At 37.2% G+C, this 16,733-nt stretch overlaps 1 protein-coding gene and 2 long non-coding RNA genes across 3 annotated transcripts; 1 reads left to right on the forward strand and 2 right to left on the reverse strand.

Moving 5' to 3' along the window:
• Window positions 1-1,417: 1,417 nt before the first annotated feature.
• On the reverse strand, window positions 1,418-2,424 carry LOC121228006 (uncharacterized). The gene is made up of 2 exons (XR_005925541.1): window positions 2,103-2,424; window positions 1,418-1,798 (listed from the first exon to the last, which is right to left on the reverse strand). It is a non-coding gene; the product is annotated as an uncharacterized lncRNA (long non-coding RNA).
• Window positions 2,425-7,613: 5,189 nt separating this feature from the next.
• LOC107944451 (uncharacterized) lies at window positions 7,614-9,491 on the forward strand. Its single transcript, XM_016878277.1, has one exon. The coding sequence runs from the start codon at window positions 7,614-7,616 to the stop codon at window positions 9,489-9,491; it is 1,878 nt and encodes a 625-aa protein (XP_016733766.1).
• Window positions 9,492-14,057: 4,566 nt separating this feature from the next.
• Window positions 14,058-14,997, reverse strand: LOC107931185 (uncharacterized). The gene is made up of 2 exons (XR_001693167.2): window positions 14,677-14,997; window positions 14,058-14,372 (listed from the first exon to the last, which is right to left on the reverse strand). It is a non-coding gene; the product is annotated as an uncharacterized lncRNA (long non-coding RNA).
• Window positions 14,998-16,733: the final 1,736 nt, after the last annotated feature.

The raw sequence follows: 16,733 nt of genomic DNA on the forward strand, positions 1-16,733 counted from the left end.
TGTGATGCTTCTATTTAGTTATCATCAACTGTCAATACGGTTGAAGCCATAGCCAAGCCCAATCTTCGACTCCAAAATTCAACTCTCTATGCCCCAAATCATTAGTGTTCTTCATTCGTTGTTGAGCTTGCAAGAACCTATCCTGAGCATTTTGTAAAAGTCCATCCCTATCTTGTGGAGTCTTATCCAGCCAAGGTGGATCCTTGCCGTATACTAATTGGAAAGGGGTGGCACCTAGGGTAGTGTGATAAGAGGTGATGTAGCAATACTTAGTCCATGGAACCCAATTAATCCACTTGCGTGCAATTGATATCTCGGGATCGAAGTCTTCTCCTCTCTTTTACTCTTTTAAATATTGTTGTTAATATTTGGAATTAAATTATAGATGTTTATATTTAGATTCATGTGTAACTAAAACCCTAGGGAGATTAACGAGTGGTAGTGAGATTAATTAACGAACATTTTAGGTTTATTTTAGAATTAGTTGGATCAGGTTAAGTGAAATTAAACCCTAGGATTAATGACCTTGGGAAGTCATTTAGGTAGATGAGGTCGAGAGAATAAGTCTATTACGCATCTCTCAACTTGTCCCAGTTTGAACTGTGAGATCGAGAAATAAGTAGTTCGTATCGACTAGTTAATTTAGTTAGAGGCTGGAAGGTAATAACTAGGTTATTTACTAGCTAATTAATTAAAACCCTAAATTGATAGTTAATTATGAACACTGAAACGAGTTAGTCTTTTGTTTGCTTATTCGAGTGATTTACGATTGTTCTGTTATTTTCTTATTTTGCGTGTTTTACTTCTGAATATATTTATTTATGATTTGTCATACAATGATTTCAATTAAGTACTATTTAGATTTATTGGTGTAGAAGTTAATTGCTATTTAATCAAACCTCCCTTGGATACGATCCTCAGAGTACTCCTATATTCCGTTGTAAAACTATATTACAACCTAAACCGTATACTTGTGGACACCGCCTAATTCATATATTTAGTTGCAGTATTTTCTAAGCCAAACACTCGCATGTTGAGCGGCAGTCAAGTATCCACTGCCTACAGCAATGACTAATCCTCTCGTCGTGGGTGCTTTCCAAAGAAGTAAACGGGTAGCCAGGAAATCTTGTTATTTTCGTATTTGGTTTGTTTAATAAACAAGTTTTGAGAGGGCCCGACTTTTTCGAAAGAAGTCTTCGAAATGTTGTCCACCAAGCAGTCAGCGTTGCCCTCAACAACCGAAAGTCTTGTTCCTGTGGTCGGGGTTTTAACAAGATCACAAGGACAATAACTTTTATTGTTGAGGGTCGTGTCTACTGCCTGACAAACGATACTTCGAAAATTTCTCTTGAAAGAGTCTAGCCGTATCAACAAGCAAGCAAAATTTTGTTATTTTTTATTTATTAGTTTAAATAAATAAAAACCAAACTCTTATGAATTGTTGATTAAATGATGTATTCATTTACACCTTCACGTGACACCATCTATATTATATAAAACAAAAAATATGATACTAACCAGAAGAAAAGAAAATGCATACAAAGTGCACCACTTCATCACTATTGTTGGTCCCAATTCATTCCTGGTCCAGACCCAAATATTTAGAATCCAAAATATAAAAACAAACCCATTAACCACTTAAACCAAACTCTAGGCCCAGTACATAAATAACCCAACACCCAAATCAGTTGACCCAGGTACTAGCAAACCCCAAACAACAGCAGTCCTCGCGCCGCACGCCTCTCACCAACGTCCCACTCCGCCACGCCTCTCGATTCTGAGATTTTCGCAGCTATACCTACAACAAGAAAAGACACAACAATAGAATATTTTCATTGTATCTCTAGGCTATAAAAGGCCATTGTAAACAATGAAAAAATGGGGGGGGGAAAGAGTTTTTTTACGTGGGAATCAAGAGAAATACAGAGAAATATACCAGATTTCTGAGTAAACTTTTAATACCATCCAATAGATTCAAAGGTGATTATAGTTTCTTTTTCAAGGTTTTTAGCCCTTTGTTGTGCATCTACATTTTTTTCCCTTTCTTTTTCTTACTTTCAAAAATAAACAAACAAAGTTTTAAAAGAGAAATGAGGGCTTACCTGGTTTTGATCCGTGAACCAGCGGTGGGGTGGAGGTGCATGGCACCGATGATCCTCCATGGTGGCACAAACTAGGTTGAATTCCTAGCAAAAATGGAGAGGGAGCAGGGAAGAAGAAGCATTCTGCTTCTTTTTGTTTGAAAAACAATAGAAATAAAAAATAAAATGGGTCCTTAAAAAATGGCAGAACCATTCAATAGTTTTTAAAGTGGTGGGGCCCACGTGTTTTGCCCTTAAAGGGTCAATTTCTGCATCAGGTCCCCGTACATTTTCTTGTTGCCCAAATCTGTTTCACTTTTGTTTTTGAATTTCACCCAGCAATTTTGTGCAGCTTTTAATTTGGTCCATATTAAATGCTAGGTTTAGGAATTTGGGTAAATTACATTTTTAACCCCCCTTGTTCCACGCACGCTTCAATGAGGTCCTCCTTTCCCCTTTTATTTGTGTTTTACCCCCGAACTTCCGTTTTGATTCCAATTAAGCCCTATTTTGTTTATTTTAAACACTTTTATCACAAAATTAAAATTTTTGGGTACTATTATTATTAATTTATTATTGCTATTTTATTTATTTAATTTTTTAGTTATTTTCCTGTTATTTACTGTATTATTTTTTTTCTTCCACTATTATTTATTATACTTATTATATCATATTATTTATTATACTTATTATATCATTTTCGTTATTTTTATCTATTTCCATTTAATTTAATCAATTGGAGTTATGTTTCACATTATTATATTATTTATTTATTTATATATTTGTTATATGCTTCGTATATATATATTTTTAAAGTAAAACTAATTATTTTATGTATAAATGGTCATTATATGTATTACATTATTTGTTGTATTATTTTTTTTGCTAATAATCATTTTTTTTATTTCCTTTTATATATATTTTATAATAATTTTAAATATAGTTTATTATACTTATTATATTTTATTTATTATATTTTATTTATTTTTTCCTACCGTTTATTACTACTATTTTACTATTATTATTTATAATTTTTATATGTATATATTTTTTGCTAAAGTTTTTTTAATTTTTAATAAACCTACTATATTATTTTATTATTTCTATATACCATAGTTTTTTTTATCGATTTTTTATACTAAATTATTATTATTTATTTATCTATTTTTCTTTTTTTTCGCTTTCTTTATTTGTTTTGAATATCAGAATATCCCTTTATCGGTTCACTCTCAAAATTTTTCAAAACATAGGCAATGTTTGGTATTTAAAGAATTCAAGGGATCGTGCCCTAACGTACTGGGTTTCGCTTTCTTTGTCTGCTTTGAATATTCGAATACCCTCTTAAAGCTAAAAACGCACGTTTTAAAGGCAAGATCACATTTGAGGGTCAAAAATATTGTGTCCTAACGTACTGGATGTAATGTTTTACCTCAAGGTGAGATGGTCTTTGATACATATTTGACTTATCTAAATGTTTTAAAAGCCAATAAAAGGAGGATCGCGTTTTGAATTCTGTCTAAATCTTTATTTTTCGGCATTAAGACACTAAATAATCAATCAAGTACCAATTTTGGGCGTGTCGAGGGTGCCAATCCTTCCTCGTACGTAACTGACTCCCGAACCGGTTTTCTATTTTCGCAGACCAAAATCGTCGTTTTAAAAAATTTATTTATTTATTAAAAATGACCATGTTTTGAGGTGATCCAATCACACCCCATTAAAAACGATTGGTGGCGACTCCCAACTTTTCATTTTCAAAAGTCAATTTCTCATTTTTCAAAAAATGGTTTCGACAGCTTGGCGACTCCGCTGGGGAGTTTCAGAGAGTCGAGCTGTAAATTGATTGTTTTCTATCTTATTGTCAAAAATTGGAAATTTGGTTTTTAAATCTACGATCCTCTCATTGTATTTTCTGTGTTTTGTCAGTTTTTATTATGTGGGTTTTACTTTATTTGTCGAGTCTTTCGATATATTCTTGCATCATTTTGCATGACCGTTGTGGTCGCACCTTTTAAGAGGGAGTGAGAAACTATGCTTTCGTGAGGTTTTCACCTCCGCATGGGCTAGGGGATCGCTTCCGGAATACATCCGTACTTATGTCTTCGTGAGGTTTTCACCTCCGCACGGGCATAAGGAAATGTATTCCCCTGAACCGAACTTGATCCATATGAACCTATAATGGGCGAGGGTCGAGGAATCTGCTGGTTCAGGTACCTTTACACTAGAACTAAATCACATATAGTGAGTTGTAGGAACCCGCCTTAGGTAGAATTACACCTAGCCCTAGTGGTTTCCCGAACAGGCTTTGGATAATTTATTGATTGCTTTGATTTATATTCTTATGCATGATTCTGACTTGTGCTTTTCCTTCTTTCTCTAATAGTGTTTGCATATCATTTTCATCATAAAAGGAGGTGTCGATATACGGTTCAGTGACTAATAGAAAGTTTTGCCATGAAGAACGAATTCCTTGATAAAGTGAAAGACAACGCGTTTGTCCAAAGATGGTCAGAGAATGCACAGCTAGAGAAAGGTGACAGTTTGACAAAGGAGTGCACGTCAGAGTTATGGGACTTTACTCGTATTAATGTGGTCCAAAACGATCTTCAGGAGTTGGAAAAAATATGGAGTCTCTGGGATGATGAGATGAAGCAGCTACTCTACTGTAATTATGGTGATATTCCTTATCTCCTCGATGTTAAGGTAGATAGGTATTTGTTCCGCGCTATGGCTCAATTTTGGAATTCCGCCTACAGTTGTTTTACTTTCGGAAGGGTGGATCTAGCACCTACTGTTGAGGAATATACAGCCTTGCTTCGTTGTCCGAGGTTTCAAGTTGATAAGATTTATTCTAGAGCTGTCAATACCCCAACTTTTGTAAAAAGGTTGATGAACATTACGGGGATGAGTGAACAGTGGGTTGAGGCTCGGGTCCAGCAGAAAGGCAACGAAAAGTGTATCCCTTGGGAAAATCTGAGAGATCTGATCCTGACTCACCCTGACATGAAGAAAAGAGTTGATGTCTTCGCCTTTAGCATTTATGGTTTGGTTATTTTCCCTAAGGCTTTAAGGTATGTAGATGAAGCAGTCGCCGATCTATTTGACAGACTAGGTAAAGGAGTGACTCTAGTTCCTGTAATCCTGGCTGAGACTTTCAAATCTTTGAGTGTATGTCGGAGGTCAGGTGAAGGCAGATTTATTGGGTGTGCACAACTCTTGTTAGTATGGTTTCATAGCCACTTTTGGAAGGTAGAAAATGCCTCTTACCGACTTTTTTTTGGAGATTACTCACATTTGAAATAGATAGTGGCCATATCGAGAAAGATGACATAACAGAGGAAAAATGGATGGCGATACTTCAAAATCTCCAAGAAGAGGATATCGAATGGAAGGCCCCTTGGATGGTTTCTGATGAGATTCTCTACCGATGTGGGAGTTATGATTGGGTCCCTTTGTTGGGGATTTGGGGAGCCGTTGGATACGCCCCTCTACTGGTATTGAAGCAATATAGATCAAGACAATTTATACCGATGACGCAAGGGCTAGCTCAGAGCGGGTTCTCGTATGGGGAGAAAGACTCCAAGAAAAAGAGTCGTGAGATTTATAATGCCTGGAACCAAACTTGCCGGAAAAAGAGAGTTGCTGTGAATCCAATGGTAACTCCTGAATATAACGAATGGTGGAGTAGAAGGGTTAACGATAATATCTCGAGGCCGAATTTAGAAGAAGCTCGACCGATAGAGGAATATCTGCGAATGGTTCCCTCTGAATTGAAAATCATAAAGCAAGTCTTCGAAAAGAAAACCTTAGAGTTAGAAAGGAAAATAGAGCAGTTGGAAGAGGAAAAAGTATACTTAAAGTTGGATGTTGATGTTCAAAAATCTGAGGCTGAGAATTTGAGAAAGAGAAAGAGAGAAGTTGAGGAGGACCTAGACAGTCTGAAGACTGATTACAAGCAGCTGCATAAGTCAATGAGAAATGCTGGTTTGGGTAAAACGTCTGAACAGTGGAGGCAGGAAATCCAAGAGGAAAAGGCTAGGGCTGATTGGTGGGAAAGAAAGTTCCACGATGCTCAGGCTCGAGAAGTCACATGTAAAAAGAGTTTGGATGATAGCCAGAATGAAAAAAAGATGTTAAGAGCTCAGGTGGAGGAGTTAGAAACGGCACTACAGCAACATTGGTGTCGTAACTCAGTAATTGAATTAAGAGCTAGTCTAAGCAAGATCGAGAATTTGAAGGGGAAAGTAGAAGAACTTGAAGCTACACTTCAGAACTGTGAGAATCAAACTGAATTATTGGAAGCAAATAATGAGCAACTAGGGGAGCAACTTCACCGATCTCAGGATCAGGTCCGAGATAGGGATTACTTAATGGGTAAAGCTATAGCTCAGATACGAGAGGTGGCTGATCACTTACAGACTTTGGCGGTCCAAGCAGATGTGCTAAGAGTTAAATATGAGTTAGAATCAGATCGGGGGCGAGAGTTAGCCTGTCTTCTTAGGAAAGTAAAAGCTTTGGGTGTTAGGGCAAGGCCGTATATGTAATTCATTTTATGTAAAAGATTTTGTTTTTCAGTGAAGTTTTCTAAATGAAATTGAATTCGAATCGACGTCTCCTTTTTGCATTCATGTCATGCATTTGCATTACATTGCATCGCATAACATCATATAAACAAAAGAACCTTATTAATTAGTGGCCATTTATCTAGTTACCCTGGAACACCGGTACTACACACGAAGGAAGACAAAGAATATGGATCAGAGGTTGGAGCAAATGCAAAAGGAGATGCAAGAGCAACTGCAGGCTCAGATGCAAGAGCAGCTGGCTAAGATCCAGCAGGAAATGAGAGACCAAATGCTGGTGTCCCAGAGAAACATGCTAGAATCACTAAATAGCATGATAAGCCAGCTGACACAACTGTTTAAAGGAGGGTCTGACAAAGGAAAAGGCCCTATGGTTGACACGAGAAATGACAATGAGGATTCCACTTGTCCTACAAGTTTTGCGCCAGTAAACATGCAAACACAACCACCAAAGGTGTCTGTTAATGTCCAACCTCTTTATCAAACTGGTACCTCGGCACCAGTAAACTTCCCAGCGGGATCGAGCACCAACCCTAAGGATAATCTAGCAAACCCTCAGGTCCCTGACTTCGACGACGCAGCAGAGGTGGAAAAAGAAAAAACAAAACTGCTCAAACAAATGGAGGACCAATATAAATGGTTGGTGGAGAAGTTCAAGGCGTTGGAAAGTGTTGATAATTACTGCGGAATGGATGCCAGAGAGTTAAGTCTAGTCCCAGATTTGGTATTATCTCCCAAGTTCAAAATACCAGAATTTGAAAGATACAACGGAACTAGTTGCCCTGAGGCTCACATCACGATGTTTTGTCGGAGAATGACGGGTCATGTCAATAATGATCAGTTGTTGATTCACTGTTTTCATGACAGTTTGGCTGGGGCTGCGGCCAAATGGTATAATCAGTTGAGTCGTACCCAAGTTAAGTCATAAAAGGACCTAGCTCAGGCCTTCATGAAGCAGTACGGCCATATAACAGATATAGCACCGGACCGGATCACACTCCAGAATATGGAGAAGAAGCCAAGCGAAAGCTTCCGGCAGTATGCTCAGAGATGGAGAGAGGTCGCTACACAGGTCCAACCACCGTTGCTAGAAAAAGAAACAACCATGCTCTTCATTAATACATTGAAGGCGCCTTTCATTACTCATATGTTAGGTAACGCAACCAAGAGCTTTGCAGACATAGTAATGTCTGGTGAAATGATAGAAAATGCCATAAGATCAGGTAAGATAGAAGTCGGGGAGAACACGAGAAGGTCAGCCCCGAAGAAAAGAGAGAATGAAGTAGGTAATATGAGCTCAGGCTACGCAAAACCGACCACTGTTAATCAGTCAAGGGCGATAGTCACAGGCCAGCAGGCCTCACCAAGGCGGGAGCCTAACATGAGACAGAATACAGAGAAGTTTCAATTTACTCCCATACCAGTGACATATAGGGAGTTGTACAAAAGTCTGTTTGATGCACATGTAGTGGCTCCTTTCCACTTAGAGCCATTGCAGCCCCCATACCCTAAGTGGTACGATGCAAATGCTCAGTGCGAATACCACGCAGGGATTACGGGGCACTCGATAGAAAACTGTACCTCATTCAAAAGGTGCGTGGAAAGGCTTATCAAAGCAGGTGTTCTAAAATTTGATGATACATCTAGTACAGGAAATCCGTTGCCCAGTCATACTGATAAAGGGGTAAACGCGATAATTGAGAATGTGGGGAGAAAAGTCAAGCTGAATATCGCGGAGGTGAGAACCCCATTGATGCTAGTTTGGAATGAAATGCAGAAGAGAGGTTTAGTCCCGCAAGGGTTGGGAGATAAAATCCAAGATACACAAAACTACTGTGAGTTCCATCATGAGAAAGATCATAAGATCCAGAATTGTATTGAGTTCAGAGCCCTAGTACAAGGTCTAATGGATAATAAGGAATTGGAGTTCTTTAAGTCTGTCGAAGAGGGGGATGTATGCTCGCTAGGAGGAGAGTCGAGTGAAGAAGGCGGCAGAGCCAGCCGTCCAGTGATAATTATTTCGAAGCCTAGAATTAGTGAACTAGAAGCAAGAATTACACCAAGAGTTATAATCCAGAAGCCAACAGCTTCCCCTTATAAAGATAGCCATAGGGTGCCTTGGAATTATAACTGTAGTATAGCAGTTTCAAAGAAAGAGGGTTCGATTAACACGCCAAACATAGAAGCCGAACCAGCAAAAGGGAAACTCGTCATGTTTAGGCAAGAAGCAGAGAGATCAGAACCACTAGTTAATGAGCCAGTAATGGAAAAGGAAGCCAATGAGTTCTTGAAGTTCCTAAAACACAGCGAGTATAATGTTGTGGAACAACTACACCAACAACCGGATCGCATATCGGTATTGGCTCTGCTGTTAAATTCGGAGGTCCACCGCAATGCATTGATCAAAGTGTTAAACGAAACCTATGTTGCGGATGACATTTCAGTTAACAAATTGGATCGTCTCGTCAGCAACATAAGCGCTGACAATTTCATCTCCTTCAGCGATGATGAGATACCACCTGGGGGTAGGGGGTCTATTAAGGCTCTACATGTCACTACACGTTGCAAGGGGTATACGCTACCCGGAGTACTAGTTGATAATGGGTCCGCATTGAACGTGTTGCCGTGGGCTACATTAAACCGTTTACCTATAGACAGTTCCCATATGAAGACGTGTCAGAACATAGTAAGAGCATTTGATGGCACAGAAAGGAAAGTAATGGGAAGGATAGAAGTACCTATTCAGATTGGCCCAAACACGTACGAGGTAGATTTCCTCGTGATGGATATTAAGCCTTCCTATAACTGTCTATTAGGAAGACCTTAGATTCATTCAGCTGGGGCAGTGCCATCCTCGCTGCACCAGAAGCTAAAGATGGTTACTGAGGGTCGGCTAATAACAATAAATGCGGAGGAGGACATTATTGCGTCAGTTACCAGTGATACACCCTACGTAGAGAATGACAACGAAGCAGTTGAATGTTCATTTCGATCATTAGAGTTTGTAAACGCAACGTTTATAGCTGAAGGAAACATGATCCCGATACCTAGGATATCAAGGGCTACAAAAATGAGCCTGCAGTTGACAGTTGGGAAAGGCGCGTTACCTGGCAGAGGACTCGGGAAGCACCTTCGTGGAAAAGTGTAACATTCCGAAATAGGGCCTAAACGGAATAGTGGTTGCGAAACCACAAATTCGGGGTAAAAAAATTATTTTATTATTATTTTGAGGTTCATGGTATGATTACATGATTGTGCGAAAATTTCGTGATAAAATTCTATGCATAAAGTGCTTAAGTTGAGGTTAGGGACTAAATCGAATAATTTGCAAAACTTGCATTCTAGAAGTTTTTAGTATGAAATTATTTTGGAATATTAATTAGGAGATCTTAAATGGTAATTTGACCAATTTTAAGTTCATGGACAAAATTAGGACATGGAAGGAATTTTTGAAAGTTTAGTAAGGAGGGGCATTTTGGTCATTTGGTTATTAACATTAATAAAAAGGTAAAAATATGATAAAATTGTATCATCTTCTTCAAGTTACCAGCCGAACCTTACCTCTCTCCATAGCTGGGGTTTCTTCAACTTTCAAGCTTCACAGAAAGTGATTCCAAGCCCCTTTTTTAATAATCTTTATGTTTTTGAAGTCCCGATAGCTCGATAAAGCTTATGCTACCAATAATTTAAGTTAGGAATCAAATTTGGAAAAATACCCATAGGTGAAATTTGTGTATTTTGATGTTTTATGATGGAATATGAGATTTTAAATTATGCTAGACAACTTGTGCTACTTGGTTTTAAGTGAAAACGAGTAAAAAGGCTTAATCGATAAAAATACCTAATAGTCATAAGTACATGTTAGTGTGTGAATTTGATGTTGTCATAGAAGGGAAAAATGATCAGCATGTCATAAAACATAAGAAAATAGGATGAAGTTTAATTTACGAGCCTTGGGGCAAAAGTGCAAATATGTGAAAGTTTAGGGGCAAAATGTAATTTTTCCAAAGTTTGAGTAAAGGGTTGTTTTGATAAATGCTGATATTAAATAAGCTAAATTTGCTATTATAGATCAAGAAGAGCGAAATTCGGGAGTAGATCGGGGAAAAGAAAAAGTAAAGGACTAAATTGTAAAGTTTAGTCACATTTTGTATCGAGGTAAGTTACAGAAAATAAATGCAATATTCTTTTATTTTACATTCTTTTATTTTACATGCCTGAAAATCATTCCTAGAAATTAAATTTTGACGGAGCATCAAATGCCGTTGGAAATGGAGTTGGGGCAGTACTAATATCCCCAAATGGAGATCATTATCCGTTCACTTGCAAGCTGGATTTTGACTGCACAAATAACATGGCAGAATACGAAGCATGTATCATGGGAATTCGGGCAGCTATAGACCACGAAATCAAAGTATTAGAAGTGTACGGAGGCTCCGCATTGGTAATTTATCAGCTTAAAGGCGAATGGGAAACGAGAGATTCCAAATTGATCAGTTACTGAAAGTTAATCCTGGAGTTAATTGAAAAGTTTGATGATATTACCTTTCATTACCTCCTGTGAGACGAGAATGAGATGGCTGACGCCTTGGCTACACTAGCTTCCATGGTCAAAGTAAATGAACAGGAGGATATGAAGCTAATTCAGATGAGTATTTGTGAGGCCCCAGCTCACTGCTGTAATGTTGATGAAGAAGAAGAGAGAGATGATCATCCTTGGTATCATGATATCTTACAATATGTGAAAAGCCGTGCGTACCCAGATAAAGCAACCGAAAATGATAACAGAATATTGAGGAGGTTAGCCAGTGGCTATGTCTTAGACGGTGAGGTCCTATATAAGAAGAGAAAGGATCAGGTGTTGTTAAGATGTGTTGACGCTGTTGAGGCAAAGAAATTCTAGAGGAAGTCCATGATGGTGTCTGTGGGACACATGCCAATGGTTTCACAATTGCTCGAAAAATCATGAGATTCAGATATTACTAGTCTACAATGGAAGGAGATTGCATCAATTACGCTAAGAAATGCCATAAGTGTCAAATTTATGGAGACAAGATCCATGTGCCTCCTTCACCCTTCCATGTTATGACTTTCCCATGGCCATTCTCAATGTGGGGCATGGACGTCATTGGGCCAATTTCGCCAAAGGCTTCCAACGGACATCGATTTATTTTTGTGGTCATTGATTACTTTACCAAATGGGTAGAGGCTGCTTCGTACGCCAATGTCACAAAGTCGGCGGTCAGCAAGTTCTTGAAGAAGGAGATCATATGTCGTTATGGTATGCCAGAAAGAATTGTATCCGACAACGCGTTGAATCTAAACAACAGCGCGATAGCAAAAGTCTGCAGTTGGTTCAACATTAAACATCACAACTCATCACCATACCGCCCGAAAATGAATGGGGCGGTTGAGGCAGCTAATAAGAATATCAAGAAGATTGTGGGGAAGATGGCGGAGACCTACAAAGATTGGCATGAAAAGCTCTCATTTGCCCTTTATGCTTATCGGACATCTGTCAGAACTTCTACCGGGGCAACACCTTTCTCATTGGTTTATGGGATGGAGGTAGTTTTACCTATTGATGTCGAAATCCCTTCTCTCTGAGTTTTATCAGAGTTGAAGTTAGACGAAGCAGAATGGATCCAATCTCGTTACGATCAACTAAACTTGATTGAAGAGAAGAGGCTAAAGGCTATTCGTCATGGCCAAATGTACCAAAGGAGAATGATGCGAGCCTACAACAAAAAAGTTGGCCCTAGGGTGTTCCATGAGGGAGACTTAGTGTTGAAAAAGATTCTCCCTATGCAAAAAGATTTCAGGGGGAAATGGATGTCAAATTGGGAAGGACCTTATGTGGTAAAAAAAGCTTTCTCTGGAGGGGCATTGATACTAGCAGAGATGGATGGCAAGAGCTTGCCTAACCCGATAAATTCAGATTCTGTCAAAATATATTTTTCTTGAAGCACTCGAGGTAAAAACCCGTAAGGGTGCCAAAAAAAAAAGAGAGGCCAAGGGGAAAACCCGTAAAAGGGCGCCTTGAAACCAAATGGGTTTTGAGTTGAAAACCCGCAAAGGGCAATTCAAATTTCGATCCAAATTGGGGCAAGCGGCTGTCTCACTACACTTGAATCGACAAAGAGGGGATAAGCTACATATTGGGGCATCAACAAAATGCTATAGATCCTCTGAGCGCATGCCAAGTTTAAAAAGGTCCTCGAGGAGTTCGTACAGAGAAGCTCAAACTGCGAAATTTGGGGGACCTATTCTGTTCCTTTTCATCTATTTTTGTATCTCAAACAATGATTGCTTTCTTTGTTGATACATCTTTCGCAAATTCTGACTCGAATAAATTTCAGTTCTACCTATTATTATAATCTTTTTCGAGTATTTTTATTGAAATAATAATTAATGAACTAATAATGCTTTCAAAAGAAGGTTTTGCATATTACTCTGAAAGGTTTCTAAACAATACGAGAACCTGAAACAGGATAGTTATTTAGAACTCACTGAGTGTAAAAGGGCTAGAAACGTATGAGAAATAAAGGATTAACCGCATCTTCAAGTCCTCTTCTACCGAGCTGAACAAGAAGGCATATGTTAGGGATGTTACCTTAGTAAACAACGAGCGATGACAACCCAAAAATTAAAAATGGATCAGTCTCATGACATTTTGCATTTTGTACATTTAACATCCATGATACATGTAGTTAGGAGCATTTGATTCATATTAATCATGGCATCCTAATCATCTAGCATAAGCATATCACTCTTCAAAGATAGATTCCCCAGTGGATAATGTAGCAGGATTACAGATATCATCAGCCTTATCTTCACTGAGCAGGAGTGGAGCAGGCTAAAAACCAGATCTTATCTTCACTGTGTAGGAGTGAAGCAGATCGAATTTTGATGAATCTTATCTCCACGTACCGACGATGGAGCAGATTCCAATCATCAGCCTTATCTTCACTGAGCAGGAGTGGAGCAGGCTAAACATACCAGATCTTATCTTCACTGAGCAGGAGTGAAGCAGATCAAATTTTGGCAAGTCTTATCTCCATGTATCGGCAATAGAGCAGATTTCAGCCACCAGCCTTATCTTCACTGAGCAGGAGTGGAACAGGCTAAACATACCAGATCTTATCTTCACTGAGCAGGAGTGAAGCAGATCAAATTTTGGCAAGTCTTATCTCCATGTATCGGCAATGGAGCAGATTTTAGCCACCAGCCTTATCTTCACTGAGCAGGAGTGAAGCAGGCTAAACATACAGATCTTATCTTCGCTGATTAGGAGTAGAGCAGATCAAATTACAGCAGACCACATCTCCGTAAAGCAGCAACGGAGCATTCTAAAGTAATAAGGTGCGGGGGGTTGCGGCAAAGAAGTCAGGACTTAGTCGGCCACAGGCAAAATTGGTCCCTTATAGTCTTTGCTCTATTCTTGTTACATAATAATGAGTAAAGAGGGGCAGCTGTTGGTCCCAATTCATTCCTGGTCCAGACCCAAATATTTAGAATCCAAAATATAAAAACAAACCCATTAACCACTTAAACCAAACTCTAGGCCTAGTACATAAATAACCCAACACCCAAATCAGTTGACCCAGGTACCAGCAAACCCTAAACAACAGCAGTCCTCGCGCCGCACGCCTCTCACCAGCGTCCCACTCCGCCACGCCTCTCGATTCCGAGATTTTCGCAGCTATACCTACAACAAGAAAAGACACAACAATAGAATATTTTCATTGTATCTCTAGGCTATAAAAGGCCATTGTAAACAATGAAAAAATGGGGGGAAAAAAGAGTTTTTTTACGTGGGAATCAAGAGAAATACAGAGAAATATACCAGATTTCTAAGTAAACTTTTAATACCATCCAATAGATTCAAAGGTGATTATAGTTTCTTTTTCAAGGTTTTTAGCCTTTTGTTGTGCATCTACATTTTTTTCCCTTTCTTTTTCTTACTTTTGAAAATAAACAAACAAAGTTTTAAAAGAGAAATGAGGGCTTACCTGGTTTTGATCCGTGAACCAGCAATGGGGTGGAGGTGCGTGGCACCGATGATCCTCCATGGTGGCACAAACTATGTTGAATTCTTAGCAAAAATGGAGAGGGAGCAGGGAAGAAAAGCATTCTGCTTCTTTTTGTTTGAAAAACAATAGAAATAAAAAATAAAATGGGTCCTTAAAAAATGGCAGAACCATTCAATAGTTTTTAAAGTGGTGGGGCCCACGTGTTTTGCCCTTAAAGGGTCAATTTCTGCATCAGGTCCCCGTACATTTTCTTGTTGCCCAAATCTGTTTCACTTTTGTTTTTGAATTTCACCCAGCAATTTTGTGCAGCTTTTAATTTGGTCCATATTAAATGCTAGGTTTAGGAATTTGGGTAAATTACATTTTTAACCCCCCTTGTTCCACGCACGCTTCAATGAGGTCCTCCTTTCCCCTTTTATTTGTGTTTTACCCCCGAACTTCCGTTTTGATTCCAATTAAGCCCTATTTTGTTTATTTTAAACACTTTTATCACAAAATTAAAATTTTTGGGTACTATTATTATTAATTTATTATTGCTATTTTATTTATTTAATTTTTTAGTTATTTTCCTGTTATTTACTGTATTATTTTTTTTCTTCCACTATTATTTATTATACTTATTATATCATATTATTTATTATACTTATTATATCATTTTCGTTATTTTTATCTATTTCCATTTAATTTAATCAATTGGAGTTATGTTTCACATTATTATATTATTTATTTATTTATATATTTGTTATATGCTTCGTATATATATATTTTTAAAGTAAAACTAATTATTTTATGTATAAATGGTCATTATATGTATTACATTATTTGTTGTATTATTTTTTTTGCTAATAATCATTTTTTTTATTTCCTTTTATATATATTTTATAATAATTTTAAATATAGTTTATTATACTTATTATATTTTATTTATTTTTTCCTACCGTTTATTACTACTATTTTACTATTATTATTTATAATTTTTATATGTATATATTTTTTGCTAAAGTTTTTTTAATTTTTAATAAACCTACTATATTATTTTATTATTTTTATATACCATAGTTTTTTTTATCGATTTTTTATACTAAATTATTATTTATTTATTTATTTTTCTTTTTTTTCGCTTTCTTTGTTTGTTTTGAATATCGGAATATCCCTTTATCGGTTCACTCTCAAAAATTTTCAAAACATAGGCAATGTTTGGTATTTAAAGAATTCAAGGGATCGTGCCCTAACGTACTGGGTTTCGCTTTCTTTGTCTGCTTTGAATATTTGAATACCCTCTTAAAGCTAAAAACGCACGTTTTAAAGGCAAGATCACATTTGAGGGTCAAAAATATTGTGTCCTAACGTACTGGATGTAATGTTTTACCTCAAGGTGAGATGGTCTTTGATACACATTTGACTTATCTAAATGTTTTAAAAGCCAATAAAAGGAGGATCACGTTTTGAATTCTGTCCAAATCTTTATTTTTCGGCATTAAGACACTAAATAATCAATCAAGTACCAATTTTGGGCGTGTCGAGGGTGCCAATCCTTCTCCGTACGTAACTGACTCCCGAACCGGTTATTAAAAATGACCGTGTTTTGAGGTGATCCAATCACACCCCATTAAAAACGATTGGTGGCGACTCCCAACTTTTCGTTTTCAAAAGTCGATTTCTCATTTTTCAAAAAATGGTTTCGACAACTATTATTGCAATTTGGAACCTCCATCTATCCCCAATAAAATTAAGTACTTCTAACCCCTGTTAAATAATAAACATGTGCTTAGACGTAATATTTAAGATTATTGAATTTTTTAAATATCAGTAATTGTTTTTATAATGCTTGGATAAACCATTGCTTTAAAAAATTAAGTTATTTGAATTTCATGAATTAATAATAATTAAAAAATAATAATGATATAAAAAATAAAAAAATGCAATATGACTGTAAAAGAATATAAATATTTTTAATGATATAAAATTCAAAATATACTATATTAGAATTAAATAGAAATGATATTATAAGCTTAAATTTTATTTTATAATAAAAT

This window comes from Gossypium hirsutum, chromosome A04 (assembly GCF_007990345.1).
Source record: "Gossypium hirsutum isolate 1008001.06 chromosome A04, Gossypium_hirsutum_v2.1, whole genome shotgun sequence".
Lineage (NCBI taxonomy): Eukaryota > Viridiplantae > Streptophyta > Magnoliopsida > Malvales > Malvaceae > Gossypium > Gossypium hirsutum.